This window comes from Podarcis muralis, chromosome 10 (genome assembly GCF_964188315.1).
Source record: "Podarcis muralis chromosome 10, rPodMur119.hap1.1, whole genome shotgun sequence".
Classification (NCBI taxonomy): domain Eukaryota; kingdom Metazoa; phylum Chordata; class Lepidosauria; order Squamata; family Lacertidae; genus Podarcis; species Podarcis muralis.
Window position 1 is genome coordinate 48562413 of NC_135664.1, and position 25330 is coordinate 48587742.

Consider the following 25330-nt stretch of genomic DNA (forward strand, 5'->3'; position numbering starts at 1 on the left):
ATTTCAAAGGGAGTCCAACCCCACACAGAGCAGGTAACTGGGCAATGTCTGTCTTACCCTGTATCTCAACTTATGGGGTGTCTAATTCAAGATATACCAGCGTTCTTACTTCTCATTGAGCATGGTTGTATCTAGTTTTATTATTTGGTGCAGCAGCTAAGAAAATTTGAGCAAATATCTTGAAGGAAACACCAGTGAATTTGAAAAGGTGATTCACTTGAGTAAGCTAAGTCAAGCGTAATCGCTAAGAGTCTTTATTAAGGATTTATTTTAGCAATGGCTTTTACATTAAATGAGAATTGGGAAGCTCAATTGGTCATGGTTTTTTGCCTTCCAGACATTTTACTTTTTTAAAAAAGCTACCATTTGCAATGGCCTGTGGCTTCAAGCAATAAACACTGGCTGAGTTTCTGACTGCCTCTCACTAAAATGGTGACTCTTTGGAGCCAGCAGACTTAAGACAGTCATCGCAGCAAGCCTTCCTCTGTTCACTGTGTACTCATGCTTATTTAAAACCATGGTGAGCTTTCCTCTCATCTAGGCTATTCCCACCCCACTCTCTAAATCATGGGTTGCTAACATGGCTAGCACCATGGGAGCACATTTGCCCACAGAAGCCTTCCCTGGCCCCTGCAGGATCTTGCCCCTGAGCCCCTCTCTGCTGAAATGAGGTTTGAAAGAAGTCTTTTGTTGTGCACACACGTGTGTGCATTGTTGTAGTGCATGTGCAACTTCAGTGCATGTTTGGTGCAACAGTTTCTCTCATTTGCAAATGTGCCCAAAGGCCTGAAAATGTAGGGGAGCCCAGCTGGATTATCACAATGTGCCCTAAATGGGGCTGCCATTGAAGATGACTAAGAAACTTCAGCTAGTCCAAAATGGAGCAGCCAGATTACTGCTAGGATTCTCTTTAGAATTCCTATACCCCTTGTTTTAAAACAGCTTCATTGGTTGCCAGTTCATTCTGGGGGTGCAACTCAAGGTGCTCATGTTAGTATTTAAAGCCCCAAGACCCCAAATCTCTGAAATAACACCTCCTTCTCTACAAACACTCTTAGGTGTTAAGAGACTGGCAGAGGCAGCCAACTTGGAAGTGCTCTGTGGGGGGCGGGGCAGGGGGAAGAAAAGACATTCTCTGTGGCAGCCCCTAAGTTGTGGAACTTTCCTCCCCATAGAGGTATCTCTGGCACCTTCACTATACAGTTTTCAATGAATGTTGAAGATGCACCTCTTTATGCTGGCCTTTGATGCTTGAGGTGTATACTTTTACGACCCACCCTATTCTTGTGTCTGTAGTTTCTTTTAAACTGTTTTTAATGTTCATTTTAAATTGTTGTGATGTGCCCTGGGACCTTAGGGTGAAATGTGGGTTAATGAAAATAATATACAGACCGGCTTATTCTAATTATATCATCCCCACCCCTGCACAATGACTCTGTGAGGTAGATAGCTGAGAGAAAGTGACAGGCTGAATGTCACCCGGGGAGCTTTCATGGCTGAGTGGGGATTTGAACCTAGGTCTCCTTCAGTTCTCTTCCGGCACTCTGGTCACTACACTGAACTGCTGCAGAGCATTGCTGTGGTACGGAAGACTTGGAGATGTACTGCACAAAGATGCCCTTTGCACTGGGGAAAGGTCTCCCATCTTTGTCTTGTTGAGGGTGTAAGCTTGTCTGTGTTTGAAGTTGCTTTAAATAAATCAAAACAGGTCCAGGAACCCATCCAGAAAGCGTTTCTCCTTTTCCCATTAGGTGACCGCGTGATCATCACGAACTGCTCTGCAGAGTACAGTCATCCAGCACTTTCTTGCAAAATGGCGGCGGAGTTTGATGCTTTTTTGGTTAGCGGCCTAAGGTGAGCAAATGGACTTGAGTTGGGAGATGTGACATGGGATGGAGTCCATTTCTGTCCAAGTTTAGTGAGATTATTTATTGTCAATAAAAGCAAACACTTGTTCTCCATAGTTGGCTTTTTGTGGTCTAGTTATCCAAAGCTCCATTCAAACTGTAGTTTGCCTCTGCAAAATTGTCCTAGGAGGGAGCCACTAATTGGAGCCATCTGAGATCACTCAGGAAATGCAAACGGCATTTAGCATAGGTAGCATAAGGAGTCAGCTGCCTCTGATCAACATGCACTACAGAGCAATTGTCTGCTTGCTCCAGGTGGTGAATGCCAAGGTTAGTAAATTAAACTGTGTACGACAATGACTCAGTGACAGAAGTGCAGTTATACCAACTATGAATCAAGTGGCGCCTGGATTTAACTGGTGGGATAGAGGCCAAAAAACTGTTCAACAGCTAACTGACGGGGCAGTCTGGTCCATTAGGGCAAATGGGACACAACCCAAGCAACTCAGTCTGTGCTCAGCCATCCACCAACTGCTTGTCTTCTTTCTTACAATTTGTGTGAGTGTGTGCTTGCACGCCGGTGCCTCTTATTGGCTGTGGCTCCACTCACTGTTGTTCTCCCTGCCTTCCACCCTACCAGTCCCAATGGGCAGCAACCACCATTGTTATGGAATCAAGTTGAAATTATATTCTCCTCTTGAATCTGCCGGCTGTGCATTTCTCCTCCTTCTCCAGCTGGTTTTGCCACCTTGATGATGACAACTACCTGAACCCACAAGCTCTGCTCAAGCTCTTGTCTTCCTATTCTCCGGACCAAGATGTGTATATTGGGAAGCCCAGCTTGAACAGGCCAATTCGTGCCTCAGAAGCTTTGCCTAAAAATCAGACAGTAAGTCCAACCCCTTTACTTCAGGAGTAAACAGCAGGTTGGCTGGGAATTCTAAGGGCAGCTAGGTGAGCTTCTGCACCCCAAACAATAACAACATCTGGACAATTGCTTTGAGGAGAGAGAAGAATGTATACCAGGCTGATCTCAGGAGCAAATGTTGGGTTCCTATCATAAATTTCAACAAAACATTGAATCTCCTCTGCATTCCACCCTTAGCCTATAAGGGAAGGGACTGCATAGCTCAGTGGTAGAGCATGTATGCTGAATACCCAACATCTCCACTTTTCCTTCTTTCAGAAGTCAGTGTATTTTTGGTTTGCCACTGGAGGTGCTGGATTCTGTATCAGCAGGAAGCTGGCCCGAAAGATGGCTCCCTGGGCAAGGTGAGCAGTGACCACTAAAAGATCTTGTATGAATGTCTCTCATTTCACATCTTCCTGCAATGGCTGGGGTGGGGAACCTGTGGCCCTCCAGATGTTGTTGAACTCCAGCTCCCATCAGCTCCAGCCAGAATGGCCAGCGGTCAGGGACAATACAGATTTGCGTAAAGTTTGCATCTGCTGATTTATATGTATGGAGGCACATTGAGCCAACTGTCTGAGGGAAAGCTGCTCTGCAAGTGAAGTTTTAACAATTAACCCCCTGAGCCATCCCTTAACAATGCTCCTGGATGGGAGGCTAATAGATGTAAATGAAGATGAACATTTGCTGAAGTGTGCACTCACTGTATCTTTCAAAGGCATTTGCATGTGCACGCTGTAGGGATCAGACAGTCCTTAAGGTACTTTGGACCCAAATTGCTTAGGGCCTTGTGAATTAACACAAGAATCTTGAACCTGGCCCTGTGGCAAATCAGCAACCAGTGCAGGTCTCTCAGTAGTAGAGTAACAGGCTGTTGGTAGTCTGTTCCTGTGAGCAGGTTGGCTGCTGTCTTCTGTAATCCTTGCTACTGCTAGACCAGACACAAGGGCAGCCCCACATAAAGCGTCTCACAGTAATCACATTTTGAGGCCACCAATGGATGGGTGACTGCGATCAGGCTGTCGTGGTCCAGGACTAGTCGCAAATGGCGTACCAGCCAGAACTTACAAAAGCACTCCTGGACTCAGAGGTCACTTGGGCCTCTAGGGATAGTGGTGGATCAATGAGTACTCCCCCAGACTAAACATTAGGATGAAATTTCTGGCAGGAAGAGCTGTTAGGCAGTGGAATGGTCTCCCTCATGAGACTGTGGACTTTCCTTCCTTGTATGTTTTTAAGCAGAGGTTGGATGGCCATCTGTTATGGATGCTTCAGCTGAGATTCCTGCATTGCAGACGGTTGAACCTTGGGGTCCTTTCCAGCTCTACAATTCTATGATTCTATGACTGTTACAATAGGAATGACATGTTTTGGGCCTTTGGCACTATCTTAGAACTCTCCAGTGGTTAAAAAAAGAGAAGGAAACTGATTTGAAAACAGGTGCAGACTTTCTAAATGGCAAATGAATATGCATGACGTTGGTCAGCCAAAGGTGATGACAACCTTTGTTTGAAAACCATATATTTAGGGAAGAAGTCATTTGTTGTAGGGCAGGGATGGGGCACGTGTGGACCTATAAGTTGTTGTTGCTGGACTCCAGCTTCCATTAACCCCAGCCGGCATGGCCAGTGGTCAAGTATGATGGGAGTTAAATCCCAATAATGATTTGGAGAGCCAAGGGTCTCAGTCTCTGATGCAGAGTGATATTAATGCACATGGGTCAATCTCCACTGTAATTTGAAAGTTGTGCTATTAGTAGTATTAGCATTACTACTTTTTGATCTCAAAGCACAATGTTTACATAAGATGAAGAAAAATCGACAAAATATATAGGAGACGAAAGCAGGGAATATACCAAGGAGAAATAAAACCAGCTGTTTCAACAACAAAAAAGTTACAAAAACAAAACATATGGTTGAACATTATCATTAAATTTTTCATTCCAGTAATGAATAAACAATGCCCAGTGTTCTACAAACTTGTTATCTAACTGGCATCTTTCCCAAACCCTTATATAATATGTCAGTTCAGTCATTTTGGCTATTTGCCCAATCTTTTCCTCATAGTCGTTAAACTTGGAAGCGGTTGCACTTTTCTTCTTAGCTGCCAAATTAATCTTGATTGTGCACAAAAGGTTAATAATAAATTCAAGATCACGTGTCCCAACCTTTCTAGGTATATCACAAAAGATAGAATCGTTTGTGAATCAAATGGTAATTGGTAATCTATAACATATTTTACTATCCTAAATTATTGCTTGTCTGCCAATATATTTGTATTTTGGGGCAACATGACCAATTATGAATAAAATCAGCTGGAGCGGAATCACTCCACTAGAAATCTAAAACACACAGATACACAAACACACCCTAAAGTAGCTCAAAAAGGATTTGATTGCACTGATCCTTAATTTTATATACATTTTCTCTCAAGTTCACAGAAAATAATTTTGAAGGAACATTGTCCCAAATCTAATTCCATGCATTTTCTATGAATGTTTAAATCTTTCCCCTATTTTTTTTGGTACCACTGAATTTTGTTTTGATTAACATCCAACACCGATCATGGCCCCGACTGCACTGGCTACCAGTTTGTTTCTGGGCCCAATTCAAAGTGCTGGTTTTGATCTATAAAGCCTTAAAATGGCTCTGGATCACAATACTTCAAGGACCAACTCTCCCTTCCTCTTCCCATATGAACCAACCCAGACCCCATGATCAACATTTGAACCCTTCTCTGTTTGCCCCCTCCACGTGAGGAGCAACACGAGAATGGGCCTTTTCTGCAGTGGCTCCCCATTTGTGGAATGCTCTCCCCAGGAAGGCTTGCCTGGCACCTTCATTACATTTCTTTAGGTGTCAAGAGAAAACATTCCTCTTCTTCCAGGCCTTTGGCTAATTAAACAATCTATAGCCTTTTAAACTGTGTCTGTGAGGGTACTGTTTTTCTTACTTACTATGGTATGTATTTTTGCTTTCTATTTGGTAAACCACCCTTTGATCCTTGGATGTTGGGCAGTACAGAAATATTCATCATCAACATCCTCATCATATATGACCAAATACTTGTTTTTAGTCTCAGTAGGAGATATTTACCTTTCCCACTGCAGAGCAAACTAAGAGTCTTGCACACCCTATGCCTGATATCTACACTAGAAGACAATGTCAGAGGGTCAAGGCCCTTTTGTGTTGCCCTTTGCTATGGCTCACTGGTATGCATACTAAAGAGGAAGTCCTTCAGGAAGTCCTCCCCACTAAAGGAAAAATAGAAGATAACGATGTCCAGGTCAGGCAGTCAGGGCTTCTCTTGCCATGTACTTCCTCCCACAAATTGATTTGATGGTTTATCCCTCCTTCAAACTGGTTTGATGGCTTGCCCCTCTAAAATGCTGTGTGCTTAACAAATACCATATCTGGAAATCCTGGGGTGAGGAAAGCCAGAAGATCTTACACTAGATGTTCTTTTTATGGCAGTGCATTTCCATTATACACAATTCTTCCTAATTAAATTATACCACTTCAACAATTTAAAATTTCCTAACAGTCCTAAATCAGGCAGGACCTTATAAATATTGAACAGATGCTAATGGTGAGACATTTGACTCAGTTTAGGTTTATAAATCTTCCATGTCTCCCATACAACTAATATGTACTAAAGGACAGTGTATTTCCTTTAAAATCTATTCTGTCTTATGGCATAATATAATAAATAGTTCAGGGGAAGGGAATTTTTACATCCTAGTGTCCCAATTCTGTGCTTTTATCAGTACCAAACATTCCCTTGCTGCTGCTAAGGGTGATGAAAGGTAGCAAAGAAAAAGATTTGATACAGCTAATTGCCTGCTCCCAACTCTACTGTATGTGGCAAAGACGCATGCCAGTTTCATTCTCATTTTTTGCCTCTAGCCCGAATGAACTTAGTAATATATTGTTGCCAGGTCTTTACAGTTATCAGTATAGATAGGAAGAACCATAAATAATGGTTTGACAAAATTATTATCTTTACTGTACAGATTGTTCCAAACCATTAAATCTTTAAATTAGCCCGTAACAGAAACTTCTGCATTTCCTTAACCACGTTAACATAATTATCCTCAAACAATCTATTCAAGCAATCGGAAGACTATATTCCAGGTATTTAATGACATAGGTTTTCCAGGAAATTTCAGAAAGGAGGTGAGCTTCAACTTTCATTTGTTTCTCTGTGTTTAATACCAGAATTTTGGTTTAAAAACCCCTGATCTTATAACAAGATACTTCATTGAAAGAAGTAGCAGACAAAGTTACTGTAATGAATTTTCATTCCTCTAGTAAAGTCCATCCAGTCCAGTCCATAGGATTTATTAATTTTAGCATTTTTCATCACTTTCCCTCTAGTAAATAATGACTTCTGGTTCTATTGCATTTTCAGGAATGAAATACTTTACTTAAAATATCATATATATTGTCTAGAAGACTATGAGCACAAGTCTAAACAAGCCTATTAAGAAGTAAGTCTTATTGAAACAAATGGGGCTTTCTCCCGCTAAATTGGGTTGGGATTGCAGCCTCAACAAATGCTTCAGATATGTTGCACATACAGCCTCTCCATGTTTGCATGACGAGGAGTCATTTCCTTTGCTACTTTGATTGCCAGGATTTTTGCCAGCCTTTCTCAAATTCCGTACAGCCAATCTTCCAATGATTGAGGACCCCATAACATAGAAAGACCCTATGCACATACTATAGGCTCTCCTCTACAGCTTCTTCCCTCACTCGTGAGCAGTTGGGGGAGGGGGGTACGACAAGAGGACAGTGGCACAGCCCCACTCTCTCCCTCCATGTGATCACAATTGTGTGAAGGACACTGACCCAAAATCACTTCTGTTGCAATACATTCAAAGCTTTTCCCATGGTGTGGCTATACTACACCAGTTTTTGCCAACTGGGTATTCTCCAGATGTTTTAGACTACAACTTGCATCAGCCCCAGTCAGCTGGCTGGGGCTGATGGGAGTTGTGGTTCAAAACATCTGAAGCATATCAGATTATGATATGATACGGTGATCTTTATTGTCATTGTCCCATACAGAACAACGAAATTGAAAAATCTACATAAGACATTCAAAAACCAACAAGCCTGCTATCCCAGCTATCCCAACCTGGTTAGCCCACTAAAAACTCTGATACCCCATTTTTAAATACAATATACTCCCATAAAAAAGGTAAAGGTAAAGGTACCCCTGCCCGTACGGGCCATTCTTGCCAGATTCTAGGGTTGTGCGCTTATCTCACTCTATAGGCCGGGAGCCAGTGCTGTCCACAGACACTTCTGGGTCACGTGGCCAGCGTGACATCGCTGCTCTGGCGAGCCAGCGCAGCACACAGAACGCCGTTTACCTTCCCGCTGGTAAGCGGTCCCTATTTATCTACTTGCACCCGGGGGTGCTTTCGAACTGTTAGGTTGGCAGGTGCTGGGACCGAACGACGGGAGCGCACCCCGCCGCAGGGATTCGAACCGCCGACCATGCGATCAGCAAGTCCTAGGCGCTGAGACTTTTACCCACAGCGCCACCCGCGTCCCCAATATACTCCCATAGAGACTCCTTATATTGCATTTAAAACCAAAATCGCATTTGGGTAGAAACTGTTTCTCAGGTGGCTAGTCCTAGTCTTTATAACCCCGTACCTTCTTCCAGAAGGCAGAAGCTGAAAGAGATCATTTCCGGGGTGCACACTATCCTGCGCTATCTCTGCAGATTGTTGAAGGCTCTGTGATTCTGTTCTCTTATGAGAATCATGCCTATTTTAAATGGATCAGTTCCTACACATTTTCCCAAGCTTTTTGCTCTCTTTAAAAAAAAACAACAAACACCAAACCTTCTGCTTGCTGATTTCTTTTTTTTGTTTATTTAAATAAGCTGAAAGTTTAATTAACTGCCCTGTCACCACTGACTTCTCTCCATCCCAAATAACGATATGACCCATAGTCTGTATGTGTGTTAGTTTAAAATACTGCTGAATTTTTCCCTTGGTAACATTCTTAAGCAATAGAGTATTTAATTTCCAAGACTGAAACGAAATGGTATGTCCATCTTTCAATTACATGGTTATTGGCGCAAGATCTGCATAAAGCTGAGACTCTTACCTTAACATCTACTGTTTGTGCTAAAACACCCGCTGTGAAGAGACAAAATGAATATATACATGTGAGTAATGCAGTCTCAGGTCAATGGATAACAACACCTCCATGAATCAATAGGCTAAAAAAAGCTCTCGAGTCTAGATTCTTCATAATACTTCTGGAAACATTCCAACCAGAGAGACCACATCTTGATTTGTCCAAACTCAATGGATTTATCTAACTAGAGTCCACTACAATCCCTTCCTACAATCATCTTGCCCTCAACAAAATTTTGCAGGCATTGAAACAGTCCTGGATTCCCTCTCTCTCCTTTGTACCAACAATTATATATATAAATGCATCCTAAGGTGCTGTTTTGATCTACTACATATGTGCCTTTCACAAATTGTCTATTCTCATATGCAAAATAATATAATTTCTTTTCTTTTTTTAAAAAAGACCAATTTGACATGTATTTTTAACAATTGCTACTCTCCTTTTTAAATAAAACAGGCTGCAAAAATGGCTCCTAACTTTCATGTTAATTGGTTATGAACAGCACTGGGGACAGATTTAGGCACTTTGTAGATTCAGTATTTCCAAAATATACAGGGCCACTGACAATCTCTTTTGTGTCTAGCAGAAACTAATCCCTGGGGTCCACCAAGACAAAGGGCCAGGTTATAAGCAAACAAAAAAACAAAGAAATTAAGGTTGCAGTCTTAACCTACCAACTTATTGAATTCAGTTTCTGAATAAAGAGTATATAGCAGAGTTGGGGAACCTGCAGCCCTTCAGATGTTTCTGGACTTCAGCTCCTATCATCCCTGTCCATTGGCCATGTTGGCTGGGGCTGATGGGAGTTGGAGTCCAACAACAATTGGAGGGTCACCTTTTCCAAAACTCTGGAATAATAACACTTCACTCCAACATCTGTTGGCCAATGAACTGAATTGTGGGCCTCCAGATGTTGTCAGATCCCAGCTCATTTCAGGCCAATGGTGAGAGATGATGAGTGTTCTAGTCCAGCAACATCTGAAGAGCACCACATTGGCTAACCTTGATGTAGATGATGGTGTTGTCAGCCTGCCTAACTTCTGTTGACCTCTGCCTTAACAGTGCAAGCCTGCTTGTGTTTTCTCAGGAGCCCCATTGTATTCAGTGGTGCTTACTCCCAGGTAAAGGTGCATAGGATTGCAACCCAAGACTATTACAAACTACATATTTTTGAACTCCAATAGCAATGGCCATGCCAGGACTTTCCCTCCTTTCTCTCCCTCATCCCATTTTGCTGAACATCCAGCCTGAGACATTCTGGAGAAGTCAAAACTTTGCTTACTATTTGTGATATTTTAGTTACCCCCAATAAATGTATTACCCCACAGTAGTTTTCAGCACAGCTACCTCTCTCTCTCTCTCTCTCTCTCTCTCTGCATTCAGTTACCATCCCTCCCACTTCTAAATATGGATTTCTTGCAGGGGAAAAAAACCCCAGCAGCTTCCCTTCTCTTTTTGAAGTTTTAAACCAAATAATGAACTCATTAATTTTCATATTACACAGGAAGTGGGCCAGGAAAAGGAAGCTGCCCTGTTGAGGAACTTATTAGCACATTTGTCTCCTTTACACAGAGTATTGATTCAGACATCTGATTTGCAGGCAAACGGGGTTCAAAAGGAATAGGGTGGATTTGTTGAGCACGCATTCTAAGAGTGAAAAGACAGCTGAATCTAGAGGCTCGGCCATTAACTGGTTGCAGTTTAGAGGACTACAAAGCTAGCATCATTCATTGGCTTTCCCCAGACTGGTGCCCTCCACATGTTGGTGGGCTATGTAGCTTTGCAAGAGTTCCCCCCTAATGGATTGATGTGTGCATAAATACAAGGGAAGCCTTTTTAATCCCAGAGAACAACTATTAAGAACCTGAGCTAGAAGCTTCCTCCTCTTTGATTCTCTGAGCAAACACTGATGGGCCAAAACTAGCAGATGTACAAGAATTGAACAAAGCTTGACCTCCAAGTCATGATGGCTATATATTACTGCCAGGAATGTAGGCACTTTATTATTACTAGTACTGAGGCAGACATTGGTCTATCTAGCTAGGCATTGTCTACACTGCCTGGCAGCAGCCATCCAGGATTTTCGATGGGGGTTTCTCCCAATCCTACCTGGAGATGCTGGGGATTGAACCTGGAACCCTCTGCATGAAAAGCAGTGCTCTACCTGGGGAAAATTGCTGTCAAATCCAACAGTGCATATTCTTGTTACTTGGTGAGCTTAGGAGCTAATGACCCCAGAGCTGTATTGCTGATAGGCAGAGACTCAGACCATAGAAATGTAATTGGTAGAGAGGGCTCTGTGTGATGTCATTTCCCCCTCCTCTCTTGAGTGGGAAGAATCAAAGAAGTGTTTCTATTCCTTCCCTTTCTCTTTGAGCAGCCATGCAGGAGGACATCTGACTGTGCCAGGGGCTGGCAGGGCTTTGAAGAATGTGTGGTGGAGGTAGGGGACCACAGGAGTGGCTTGTTCTCACCCACTGCATTCAAGAAATTCAATAACAGAGTTGTGCACAATTATCATTCTGCGATGCTAATTAAAAATAGTATTTAAACCCAAGAAAATGGCTATGATTGTAGTGCCATACAACTTGAGCCACAATTACACAGGTGTTTATGTATGTGTGCCACCTCTCAGCCCTACCTGCCCACCATGATATAATTCACATTCCCTGGGGAAACATGGGTCTTCCACCCTCCCCACTGTCAGATTCCTTTCCTTAATTTTATGAAATGAATGGATCTGGCCTGCTTTGTTTTCCAGTGGCAACAACTTCCTGATCACCTCTGAGCTCATCCACCTCCCTGATGACTGCACCGTGGGCTATATCATTGAATGTAAGCTAGCCGGTCACTTGGTCCCTAGTGACCTGTTCCACTCTCACCTGGAGAACTTGCACGTCATCCAGGGTCCCCAACTTACTAAGCAGGTGAGATGATGCAGGAAACACCATCTTGCCCTTGTTGGAGAGAGTGGGCACTTTCCAAATGAACTGTTTTTGAATGACAGTTCAGATGCATGAAATTGCCCCTCCGCTATGCATTTGTTGCCCAGAATCCAATCATCTCCTCTTGAAGTTGCACATTGGTCGCCGTGATATAGCATTTTCTCAGTCGAATTGGGATGTGTTGTATTTTGTACCTGGGGGTAACATAATTCTTTCCCCAGATGAACTCATCCATTGCTACTGAGATTGCTGGGGCCAGCCTTACACTTTTCGCTACCGCCTGTGGCATGATATCTCCCCATCCATTATGTGTGACCAGATAGCCTGCTATTGTCTTTGAATGGGGATTCGCAAGACTATCAAAATGCGGCTGGGGTTGTCTGGATAAGAGAGAGAGAGAGGGGGGGGGAGGGAGAGAGAGAGAGAGAGGGAGGGAGGGAGGGAAGGAGAGTCAGGAGAAGGAGAGAGGAGCAGGCAGGAAAGCAGTCATTCACATCATCTCCTCAGTAATTGTGACACTGATTGAATCAATCATGCATTATTTAGAGGAGGCTTTCCTGACAAATGCTTCCCCAGACACTTCTCTGCAATAATAGGCAAGGGGATGGAAAAGCAATTAACTAGCCAATAAAACTTCTGCCAGTCAAAGTCCAAGAAAAGGCAACTCCTTCCACTCAAGAATAGAAGTCCTAGTGCCAATAACTTGCCCTCTTCTCCCATGAGGGCAGTGTGACCCAATCAGCAGAATCACAGAGTGAAACTCTTGCTGGACTGTACCAGTTTAGAATGCAGAGGGTAGGCCACATGGTTCAGGGGCGGGGAACTTGTGGCCCTCCAGATGTTGTTGGACTCCAGTTCCTATTGGTCCCCCTCAGCACAGCCAATAGTCAAAGGTGAAGGGAGGAGCACCTAGCAGCCAATGAAAAGGCTTGGTAAGTTGGAACACTTCTACTGTTGTTGCTGTTGTTAAAAAATGTATAAGTTGCTTCATAGCATGAAGCCATTGAAGCACTGTATAAGATAAAGATAGAAAATAACACAAAAATGCAAGCCTTAAAAACAATGAAATAATTGCAACAAATTCTGAAAGCAATAAAACAAAACAATACAACAACATAGCCATTTCTGCCACTATGCTGTTAATATTCCATAAATGACTGGGTCAGACCTTCGGGAAACCTTAAACAAAAACGTGTTCAGTAAGTACCAAAACATTAGGCACCTGTCTAATTTTGGTAGGTGATTGATTCCAGAGGGCTGGAGCTGTGATACTAAAAGCCCAGTTTCTAGCACAAGCTAAGTACACACTCTCTCAGAAGTGCCCCATTATACCTGGTATAGTGGTTTCTATGTTGGTTTTTTAAAAAACCAAACACCAACAGCATTGGGGGGGGGTGGCGGCAGAGAGGTTTCATCTTGAATACAGTGGTGCCTTGCAAGACGAAATTAATCCGTTCCGCGAGTCTCTTCGTCTTGCGTTTTTTTCGTCTTGCGAAGCACGGCTATTAGCGGCTTAGCGGCTTAGCAGCTATTAACGGCTTAGCGGCTTTAAGAAAAAGGAAACAAACTCGCAAGAACTCGCAAGACGTTTCGTCTTGCGAAGCAAGCCCATAGGGAAATTCGTCTTGCGGAACAACTCAAAAAACAGAAAACCCTTTCGTCTAGCGAGTTTTTCGTCTTGCGAGGCATTTGTCTTGCGGGGCACCACTTGTACTCCATCCCAACTAGAACTGCCCCCATGTGATTCTGCTGGTTATGTCCTTCAGCTCTTTAATCTGATCCCTTGCATGGCAGTTGCTCGAAGGCAGAAGAGATGCGAAGAGCTTGGGGAAATATGGCTAAACCTGTGTTTCCAACACGTCTGGAGCACCTGGAGAAAACAGAGGTTACTAGAAACTACCCAGGCATTGTAATTTGGCTTTGAATAGTTTTCAGGTAGCAGAATGCATGTGTGTGTAATAAATTGGAGAGGGCAGGAGACTTGTACGGCTGAGAAGTATCTTTGGCTGTGATGCGTAAAAGGAGTTTGTTGCCCACAGGGCATGTATATTCCTCAGTCATCTTTCTTCCTTTCTGGTATTTCCTTGTAGGTCACTCTCAGCTACGGCATTTTTGAGAAGAAGCTCAATGTCATCAAGCTTTCTGGTCCTTTTTCTCCACAAGATGACCCTTCCAGGTATCTCCCATGAGAGCAGATCTTTCACAACATGCTGGCAATGTTAAGAGGGCTTGAAGGACAAGGAAAAAATAGAGCCAAACCGGGGGTACCAGCAGAGCTTTGGGTGGGGACGATGCTGATGAGGAGCAGAAGCCTGCAGTCCTACGGCCAGAGCTGAGCCGAGCATTTCTGCTGCTCATGGTTTGCTCTCTTTTATCACCCTTTAAGCTCAGCCTTTATTGCAAAGTCTGGAACCGAAGCCAAACATTCAAGGTTATTCAGCCCCAAGGGGATGGGCAGGGCGTACTTTGGCTGAGGCGCCTATTAAATCTACACAGGATTAGAGGGTGAGAAGCATCCATCTAGACATTTCGCTGCAGTGCAGTGTGAGAGCATCTGGTGTTGGATGGGGCACTGGGGAGCATGTACTCCTCACATGCAGCCCTTTCCCCATCTGCAGCAAGAGCCGTCTCTTTACATTCCTTCTCTCTCTCCCCCCTCCTTTCTAGGTTTCGATCGCTTCACTGCCTTCTTTATCCAGACACTTCCTGGTGTCCACAGCCAGTCATCCTGTGAAAACTGCTCAGAATGGTGGAGAAGAACACGAGAAGAGCCCTGCTGGACCAGACCAAAGATTTACCTAGCCCAGCCTTCTGTTCTCACAGTGGCCAAGGGGCCCAGGGGCTGGCCACAAGCAGGACATCAATGAAACAGAACTCTACTGCTCCTGATCTCCATCAACTGATGGAGATGCATGAGGCAGTTCACAGCCATCATGGCTAGGACCTCTTGATAGCCTCATCCGTCACAAATTTGTTTATTCCCCCTGTAAAGCTGTCAAGTATTCCAAATCCCTGTTCAACAGAGACCACAGTAGCTGTGTGTTGACTTAGCTGAGGGCTTTATTGATTACTGAAGGAAGAGCTAAGGCAAGAGGGGAGATACGTTAAAGTGTGTGGCAAGAGGATGGATTGAGAGCTGCTCTTCAAGTTATGTCAAATGAGGTGTTGTTGTTTAGTCGTTTAGTCGTGTCCGACTCTTCGTGACCCCATGGCCCAGAGCACAGTCAGGCACTCCTGTCTTCCGCTGCCTCCCGCAGTTTGGTAGTTCTTACATTCCAGGTTCCTATGCAATATTTTTCTTTACAGCATTGGACTTTCCTTTTGCTTCCATGCATATCCGCAACTGAGCGACCTTTCGGCTTTGGCCCAGCCGCTTCATCAGCTCTGAATCTACTTGTACTTGTCCTCCGCTCTTCCTCAGTAGCATGTTGGACGCCTTCCGACCTGAGGGGCTCATCTTCCAGTGTCATAACTTTTATATGTCTGTTGTCTTTGTCCATGGAGTTTTCTTGGCAGGGATACTGGAGTGGCTTGCCGGTTCCTGCTCCAGGTGGATCACGTTTGGTCAAAACTCTCCACTATGACCTGTCCATCTTGGGTGCCCTGCTCGGTGTTGTTCATAGCTTCTCTGAGTTATTCAAGCCCCTTCGCCATGGCAAGGCAGTGATCCATGAAGAGGGTCAAATGAGGTAGTAGACTGCAAATGTGACTGCCCTTGGGCCAACTCACATAACATCTGCTGTGAATCATATCTCCTTACATGCCACATGTACTTTCATGTGGGACTCAGTTCATATGCCTTGCCTATGCTATCGCTTTTCATTTTGATGGATGTATCACACTGATGACCTGGTTCATCACATGTGATGCTCTACGTGTGCCTGAAGATATGTTGAAATACGCAAGCCTGGTGTTTTTCCTGAAAGTGTCACACCACTGCTTTTGAACTTTGGGTTCACAGATGTTGCCAGACTACAAATCCCTTCATCCATGGACATTGGCTGAGCTGGCTGTGGTATGTGGGTACCCAAGGTTCAAGAACACTGTTCTGTATGCTTTAGGGACTAGGGTCTTGTCAGATTGGCATTCTACCCTGACATTGACAGCATCAGTTGTGCCACTGTAGCCTACAGGGATGGACATGTGAGGCAGTGGGGAGATTGGGGCAGTGCAGATGCACCAGCAGGTGTGCCAGAACATTTGCACTGCATGGACTTTGCTGCCAACTTGCCCCTCCTCCTCTGCCTCTCAGGAAGCAGCAATGATGTGACTGATGGGTGGTTACCACCCCACCACCCTCTCTCCTGCTTGTCATTGAGATAACCATCAGAGACTTCTCTGGGTGTACAAATTGCAAAGATTGATAACAGTCAAAGAAAAATCCAAGAGCAAAAAAAGATGTGAACCATGTCTCTTGTGCAGTTGTCCTCTATTTTTGCTTTCCTCCTGGTGACCTAAGGCAGGTTGTGACTAGAGAGAGTCTCTGGGGCCATAGGCCAGTGGAAGAGCTTCTGCTTTACATGCAGAAGGTCCCAGGTTCAATCCCCAACATCTCCAGGAGGCCCTGAGAAAGACTTCTGTCTGAATCCTTGGAGCATCACTGTCGACTCACTATATTGCAGTGCCCACCTTTGGAATGCTCTCCCCATGGAAACGCACCTGCCATTCCGGTACCCAGCTTTGTTTTCCTAGGCTTTGCCAGACATTGTAAGGCACTGAGAAAGTTGTGTTTTCATCTGCTACGTTTTTACTCTTTTTATCTTTCACTGGATGTTCAAATATTATTGCATTTAATGTTTGATTGTATTGTTCCGTTTTTATTGTGAGTCACTCTGGGAATGCACACTTGTTGAAGGTGTCGGATGAGCAAAATTAATCAATACATAAAATGTCCAAGAATGATTCTCTTCTCACTGAAATCTGAAAAGGCACCCTTAGCTGTATCTGCAGTAGCAAAAGTAATGGGAGGCACTTTTGTTTCTCTACCAATTAAGGCAGCCTTCTCAGTTACGTCCACGTGTGCCCAACATAGCACAATTCAAGGTTCTGGCCTTGACTTATAAAGCCACAAGGACGTATGGAAAGCCTGATGGATCAGGCTAAAGTCTGAGTATCCTTCAGAAATCCTGAACTGGGTTTTGGCAGAAGCAAAGTTAGGGGTAGTAATAATAATACTGGTAGCAACAATAATTAATTATAATTTTGCGTGGGGTAGGGTTAGGCTGAGAGATGGTAACTGGCCAAAATGAGCATTATTACTCTGCCAGAATTTGAACTTGACACCTTAATGACATAACCACACTAGTGCCATTTGGATTTTGCACCTCAGGCACCAGATTGTTTAGGGCTAGCTCTGCCTCTTTGTGAATCAAATCTGATGATTTTGTTAAACCACTTTCTAGGGATCTGGAACTTTGGCATTTCCTACCAACTTCTCAAGCAGCAGATTTTTAAAGGGCTGCCCTTACTCTAACATTCTACGTGACTCTACACCTTAACATTTTGTCTCTAAGGAGCCTGTTCTTTCATCTGAGAAGTTCCTGGCGACAATCCTGGCCTTGTAACTTCCAGCTATTCCTCCCTCTGAGTACACAGAGGCTTGTGAATCAAATAACAGGGCACTGATCAAAAGCCCTGGGAAAACGAAGCCTGCACTTCAATGAAATGTGAATCAGTGTGTGTTCTGAAGCTCTTGGTGCGAAATGAACCTTTTAAATAAATAAATAAATTTGAGTGAATGGATGGTGGAGAATTCATTTTTTATTTTTTGATCAGGACAGAAACTTAAGACCTTCTGTAGAATAATCCACAGTCTTCAAAAGGAGGTCCCTGTCTTTAGTCTGTCCAATGCTTTGAGCTCCAAAACTTTAAGAAGAACCATTCTATCTGAAGAACAAAAAGAAGGATAAGCAGTCCTTTCTTATGGGGGTACTCAGGGGTATGCAGTACCAGCACCTATTTCCCCCCTAAAAGACATGCACTGAGGATAAGGAGATCAATGACCACCAACCTGCCCACAGTGAAAGTCCGTATGCACAAGAATGAAAAGAACAAGAAATTGTATCTGCAATATACCACACAAACAAACATGCCAATTACTATGAAATACCAGTAATACTCCATTTCAGCTAAATGTAGTCTTTCTCAAATTTGTATAATTTGGGAAGAATTATTTTTGTGCTGAGCTTTAAGGCAGCATCTCTCCTTGAAGTTTGACATGAAAAGGCTCTTACCCGAGGGACTAGGACTGGGTTAGGCAAACTCAATAATAGATTACATTTGGGGCTTATCTACACTGAAGCAAAATGTGGATTTGCACCTGCCCGTCTCCCCATTAATGTAGGCGGGGGTGCATCTGCAAGTCTTCCTTATCTTAGTGTTGTCCTGGACCTCCCCCTGCCCCGCTCCCATCCTTTAAATGTAGGTTTTCCCAATCCTGGTCATTCTGAATTTTCCAAGCATTGAGAAGCCCTGCAATTAAAAGGAAAGGTCTGGGGTGATGCTGGGATGGGGAGGGCATCATGTAGATGCCCCATCATTAGGTAAAGGTAAAGGTACCCCTGCCCGTACGGGCCAGTCGTGGCTGACTCTGGGGTTGCACGCTCATCTCGCTTAAGAGGCCGGGAGCCAGCGCCGTCCGAAGACACTTCCGGGTCACGTGGCCAGCGTGACAAAGCTGCTCTGGCGAGCCAGCACCAGCGCAGCGCATGGAAACGCCGTTTACCTTCCCGCTATAAAGCGGTACCTATTTATCTACTTGCACTTAGGGGTGCTTTCGAACTGCTAGGTGGGCAAGAGCTGGGACAGAACGACGGGAGCTTACCCCGCCGCGGGGATTCGAACCGCCGACCATACGATCAGCAAGTCCTAGGCACTGAGGTTTTACCCACAGCGCCACCCGCGTCCGCCCCATCATTAGGACAACACTAATGATTCAATTCTCATCGTTGCAATTCGACATAGAAACAATACATAACCATGCCAATTGAACACCAATAATAGTCCCATTTCAACTAAAAGGCGACTGCACCATTGCAAAACATTGATTTGCCCCAATCTGAACCCCCGCTCCCCATTAATGATGTTTTCAACATGTATCCCCAAATAGTTAAGATATTTCCAAACCAGCTAGAGAGCTCAGTTGGGGATAACTGTCTAAACATATTTCCATTAAGAAGGATTTGGGGATGTTGTACTTAGATCATAAGCAGAACAAGACTTAGAAATACAACGTTTGCTGTGAATAAGGACCAAAAAACTATTCTGAAGGGCTTGATTGTAGCAAAGCCTGAGAAGAGGGTATAAAATGTCTGTAATGCATGAGGTAGGAGGGAGAGAGATAGAAAAAAATATCTGGGCTTAGAAAATTACTTGGCTTTGAAAAAGAAAATTAAATGGGGAATATAACATTCACCAGGTTTTAAAATGCTACCATAAAGATGATGTAGAACACCCGGTTGTCCACTGAGGGAAAGATAAGATCAAATTAATTGGAAGTACCAGCACTGTAGACCAGATTGGTTGTCTTGGGTTATTCCGTGCATATAGAATTTGCTGCAGAATATGGTAGCCTGTTCAGAATCCTAAGTATCTCACTATCTATCTATCTATCTATCTATCTATCTATCTATCTATGAAATATGCCAAATCATCTCATGGCTATCTTCCAGCATGACCAAGAGGTAGCAGGGACTATGAAGATTGAGGGTTGAGGAGTGAGTTAGCAGCAGTTGCAGCAGTAGATTCATGCCAATACACGAGGAGATGAATAAAGAGAAGTGTTGGTTACAGAAGAAGCCAAAAGACTTTGCCATAGCCCTCAAGACAATGACTTATCAGAGGGCATTTTTCATCTCCTGCTCTGGGTATTGAACGAGACACTAGATTCTACCTTGGTTTCTCTGAGTAAAACAGGGGTCATGTTTGTGGGCTAGGGCTCATACGCCTCTTCTTTCCCTCCACAGCTGCTGGAGCACCCCCTGGCCACCAAGATTATGGCAGGGTGCCAATTACGCCCTCAGGGCATGATTTCCAAGCATGTGGTATAGCAGCTGTGTTCAAGCTAAAGGCAATGACCCTGGACACAGTTGTCCCTTCCTTAGAGAATAAAGCTGGGGATTCAGGCCATGAGAGGGAAGTGCTCTCAGGGCCAGCCTCAGAATCATCTAACCACAACAAGAGCTTGTGGCATCATTCCCCACCCCCACCCCCGCCAGCCTGAAGACATTCTATAGCCCTCCTCTGACTCAGAAGACCTCAGCTTGGAAGTACTAGAGCTGGGCGGTCCAACACATGGCGTGGGGGTCGCATGCAGGTGACACTGTGGTTTAAACTACTGAGCCTCTTGGGCTTGCTGATCAGAAGGTTGGCGGTTCAAATCCCCACGACAGAGTGAGCTCCCATTGCTCTGTCCCAGCTTCTGCCAACCCAGCAGTTCAAAAGCATACCAGTGCAAGTAGATAAATAGATACCATTGTGGCGGGAAGGTAAACAGTGTTTCCATGCACTCTGGTTTCCATCACAGTGTTCCATCGCTGGCCACATGACTCGGAAAGCTGTCTGGCCAAATGCCAGCTCCCTCGGCCTGAAAGTGAGATGAGCGCTGCAACTCCTTAGTCGCCTTTGACTGGCCGTAACCGTCCAGGGGTCCTTATCATGGTGGGTTTTGAGGAGAGGTCAGAAGAACGTAAGGGTGTTTGCCTCACGGGGTTGTGGAAGGTTGCTTGAGGCCTAATGGGGAGCAAGGGAGAAAGGATGGAGTTGCTTGTGGAAGCAGAAAGATGGTGAAGTTAAAACAAATGAAGGTCATGTGTCAGGATATAAGGGTGGAGAGATAAAGTGAGCAGGCAAGGACATGGAAGGTTTTGAAGTTGAAGTGATGTAATAAATAAAGGACAATGTCTTGGGCGTCAGTTGTTATATAGCCTTAAGTCAACAAACTAGATTTGGGAAAACCAGATTAGTGTCCTGCTATTTTGCACAGAAGGGGTTCTTTACAGATTTGTTTCATATTGCCAGGAAACCTATGGACGGATGCTCAATATCAAAAATATACATGTTTGCTTAATAAAAGGATTATAAAGGTAATGTGAATATTATCAGGCTACAAAAACATGTACATGAAATAATGTGGTTCCTAAAATACAAGAACAACACAGTCTGCAATTACAGAAATGCCAAGGTTCTCAAACTTTACTTAATCACATCCGTTATAAATTCTCTTTGCGAAAACAACAACACAGGTTTATTATGAACACACTCCCTGAAGGATTTTAAAGTCCTTGGGTAGGTACAGATTTAAGTACAGGTAGCAGAAACTAATTAGTTTACCTTTAGGCCAGTTGGCCAGCCTTCAAAAAAGGGAATTTCAAGAATATTTAGGAGTTCAAATCCCAGGCCTTATCCTTGCAGTAAAAGTACCAAGTCGTTTTAGTTTTAAAGATGAATATTGTTAAGGGAAGTGTATTCTTATAATGCAGGGGGGAAAGGCAAGGGATCTTTATGGTTGCAAGTCATCTATGGCAAAAGTGCTTCAATGCTCCATGGGAGAGGTTTTTAATCTTCACTTTGAGGGTAGAGATGTGACAGGCCCCTCTGTTGCTCATTAAGCACATAGCCTGCCGATTCCATCAGTATCCAACAGGTGGTGATAACTTCTTATGAACTTCCATTAAGAATTCTCTGGGAGCTATATGCGAAGTTCCATTTAGGACCTGCAACTAAATGTTGCAGCATGGAGTGCTGCTGTTTAGGCATCCAACCACCCAGCCAGCCATTGAATAATCTCAACCACATTTTTATACTCCTCCACCTCCACCTTATTTGATTGTTTTCTAAACTAGAAAGCCCCCTGTCCTCATAGGGTAGTTCCTACAGCTGCTTGGTCTTTTTGGACACCCATTTCTTGTCTGCCTAGGTGTTGTTGTCCTTTGTCAATCTTTTTCACTTGTGGGTTCCCTTCTGCACTTTCAGGTGCAAGTCCCTGCAGGCCAAGTTTATATTTTCAAAACTGGATTGTGGTTCTAAATAAGCAGAGCCTCTTTAAGGCTGTTCCTGTCGCAGCCCCGCTCCCCTGCAAGTGACAGGAGGGAGGGGAAATCTCCTACAAAAAAACTAATTTATTTCCATGTTTGAGACGATGCGTTATTAATTACTGACCTGAGGTCTGTTGAGCTGCTGATCTCTGATGTTTAAATTGCTTCCCAGGACTTAACAAGGTCATGGAAGTTAGTCAAATATTTAGACTGAACACAGTAAAACATCATTTTGTGCTTCTTCAACCAGATGCTTGTTATTTAACAAACTCTCTGGGCAAATTAAGTTGAATGTCTTGTTCATGACTTCTTACAACTTGCCTCTATTTCTGCTGGAACACTGACGTCTCTACGGCAATAGACCTTGGGAAAGGAGAAGCATGTGTCTGCATTAACTCTTCTGGCTGCATCCAAGGCCCAGCAGCATTCACCTTTTCTTGCAGCTGTAAGACACGGTCCTCCTCATCCCGCCAGATGCTGCAGCTTTTGAGCTGAGCAGCCATTGTTTAATCCACCAAGCCCCAAAGGTGTCTTCACCACTCACCCCTTTCAATAAAGTTGACTAGCTTAGTTCCTCCCGTAACTGGCGATGAGCTCCACACACATTGGAACCTTTGTCCCCATGAAACGTAATGTTTGAATCTGACACTGCTGAGCTAGGTGGGCCTCAGCATAAGGCAGAAGCAGAACATCTTACCTTCCAACATTCTTGAAATGGAATTTGGGAAATCGTGGGTCTTTCGGTGCCACAGCCCCTACCTGGCAGCTGCATGCTCCCTTCCCTCCCCGCTCGCTTTCTCTGCCCACCCCACATCTCATGCTGTTATGACAAGGGTGGCAGCTATGGCTGTGGCAGAGAGGGGCCAGCAAGAGTGCTGCGCATGTCCGCCACAGGAACTGCCTCTCCAGCGCACAAGGGTTCCACTGCAAGCACAAGTGCTGGCTGCAAATGGCGGCTCATCCTCCTCCTGTGCTGTTAGGCTTCAGGGAAGTCCATCCCTTCCCTCGGTGGCAGCAAGGAGCAGAGAAAAACAAGGAAGAGTTCTTACTAATTAGTTTATTCAATCATCACAGTGAGAGATGAAGAAGAAGAAGAAGAAGAAGAAGAAGAAGAAGAAGAGGAGGAGGAGGAGGAGTTTGGATTTGATATCCCGCTTTATCACTACCCTAAGGAGTCTCAAAGCGGCTAACAATCTCCTTTCCCTTCCTCCCCCACAACAAACACTCTGTGAGGTGAGTGGGGCTGAGAGACTTCAGAGAAGTGTGACTAGCCCAAGGTCACCCAGCAGCTGCATGTGGAGGAGCGGAGACGCGAACCCGGTTCCCCAGATTACGAGTCCCCCGCTCTTAACCACTACACCACACTGGCTCCCTTTAATGGCACTGCTCCAAGTGAGCTCCTCCCCCTTCCCTTCCTAGTACAGCACTTCCCCTTACAGTGGCCGCCAGGGGCTAATTGTCTCTGAGTCCTTTGCTCTTGCACCCTCAATGAATGCTGTGTTCTGGGAGAAGGGGGATCGGAACTACTCTCCAGTGATAACATGTCAGCTGGCTGCTCTGTCTCTGCCTTCTCTTCTCCCAACTCTTCTGTTCGCCTGTCTCTGAGCTGTGGCCTTCCTCAAACCACTGCTGTAATTCAATACTGCCTTCCTCTTCTCTGGAAGCTTCTGGGGGGTGGGGCGATCTCCACCATTCCTCCTCAAGCTCGTCCCCTTCAGTCCAGTCCCTGACATGTGCTCTGTGGTGGCGGTGCTGGAGAGGTAAAACGGGACATTCTGGGATCAAATCAGAAGCTGGGATGGCTTCTGTAATTCTGGGACTGTCCTGGGGAAATCGAGACACTTGAAGGGTATGGCATGGACAGTGCAGGCAATGCTGATTTGGTGGATCGGTTCCTTTGTTTCTATGTTGTTTGCCAGCAAGGATGTAACAGCTCCCTTCTTCAGCTTAGATGAAGGTAGGTCCCACTTTCACAAACCTCTCCTGTATGAAAGCAGCAGGGAACGGCATGAAAAAGAGAGGCCTGGCCAGACACGGGGGCCAGAAAATGCTTCCATGCTCCGCTCTCCTTTGGCACATCGAGTTGGATTCCTTCCTTCCTCATGGGCTGGGTTACTCGCTTGGGCCTGCACTCTGCCTGATTTATGTTGTGTTTCTCTTGCTCTGGGGAGCAATTGCGCATGCTGGAGCTGTCATTATTTACATTCCCCTTCCCAGCAATGGCTGTGTGTCTCGCAGCAGGGAAGGGATGGCTGTGCTCGATAAAGCACGTACGCCTTGCGCTGTATCGACACCCATCAGCTTAGCTCCGTTATTGCCACAGCTCCCGAGAGGAGCACCATAACCGGCGCGCAAAGATGGATCGCCCAGTCCAAGAGCAAGCCAAGCAGAGGTGGGGAAAGCTCCAATCCGTGTGATTCGGTTCTTTCTCCAAATGGAAAGATGGGGTTCTGTTCACCCAGGAGAGGCTTGATAGGAGCCATTACCCCGGGTTTCTCTCCATGCCCCATCAATTCCATCACCACAGTGGGAAACTTACACCCTAAGCTTAGAGGCTCTATTTTGCATTGGTGAAATTTCTCTTTTCTCACATTGAAACCTCCCTTCCCTGCCCCCAAGGACTTCAGGTTGGTGTACATGGGGAGTGTCCCATGTTATCCAGATAACATCCATCTGAGTAGGGCCAATGCCTCTTTACAATGCCTCTTTACACCTTTGCAAATTTAGCTCCAGTTTCTGAGGCATAGATTGCCTCTGTTGACTTTCACATAAACAGGTGCCTCTGCCTCTGTACAAGCCTTGCAAATAAGCTCACAGATGTTACTAGCCTGCAAAGTATTATCATTTTACTAGCCTGCTAAGAGGCTAGTAGCTAGGTGGAGAGGAAGCTCCTCTACAGCCAACATGGCAACACAAGCAGCCTGATGTAAAAGGAATATAGGAACATATAGCTCAGTATTGTCCACATTGCCTGGTAGTGGCTCTCCAGGGTTTGAAGAAGGAGTTTCTTCCAGCCCTACCAGGAGACACCAGCAATCAGCATAAAAAGAGAATTCCGAAGAATCTCCTGAACTTCTCCCCTTTGTGGGTCCTTATTTTAACCTTTCCCTCCTGCATCTTATCTATTAATCTGAATCTTTTAAATCTCCATTATACCCAGAATTCAACATTAAACTACAAGTGTTATTCCCAACCTACTAATAATTTTAATTGTTTAAAATGGTTTTTAAGGTAAATTATATATTTTCCCCATTCCTTATTAAAATTTTGGTCTTCCTGGTTTCTGATTCTTCCGGTCATTTTTGCCAATTTGGCATAGTCCATCAACTTAATCTACCATTCTTCTCTGGTAGGGACTCAAATCAGAGATTAATATAGACCTTCTGGGAGGGAGTATGGCATGGACATGGTATAAGGCAGATTCCTCTACCTAAGG

At 44.6% G+C, this 25330-nt stretch overlaps 1 protein-coding gene across 2 annotated transcripts in view; it reads left to right on the plus strand.

The window, feature by feature from the left end:
* MFNG (MFNG O-fucosylpeptide 3-beta-N-acetylglucosaminyltransferase) overlaps positions 1–17598 on the plus strand; it is a 33233-nt gene extending 15635 nt beyond the window's left edge. For both annotated transcript variants that reach the window (XM_028746910.2, XM_028746911.2), the window contains 6 exons: positions 1752–1854; positions 2583–2736; positions 3034–3119; positions 11677–11842; positions 13951–14036; positions 14528–17598. In XM_028746910.2, the coding sequence (XP_028602743.2) occupies positions 1752–1854; positions 2583–2736; positions 3034–3119; positions 11677–11842; positions 13951–14036; positions 14528–14594 (662 nt within the window). In that variant the 3' untranslated portion in view covers positions 14595–17598. The remainder of the gene's footprint in view (positions 1–1751; positions 1855–2582; positions 2737–3033; positions 3120–11676; positions 11843–13950; positions 14037–14527) is intronic.
* The last annotated feature ends 7732 nt before the right edge of the window (positions 17599–25330 follow it).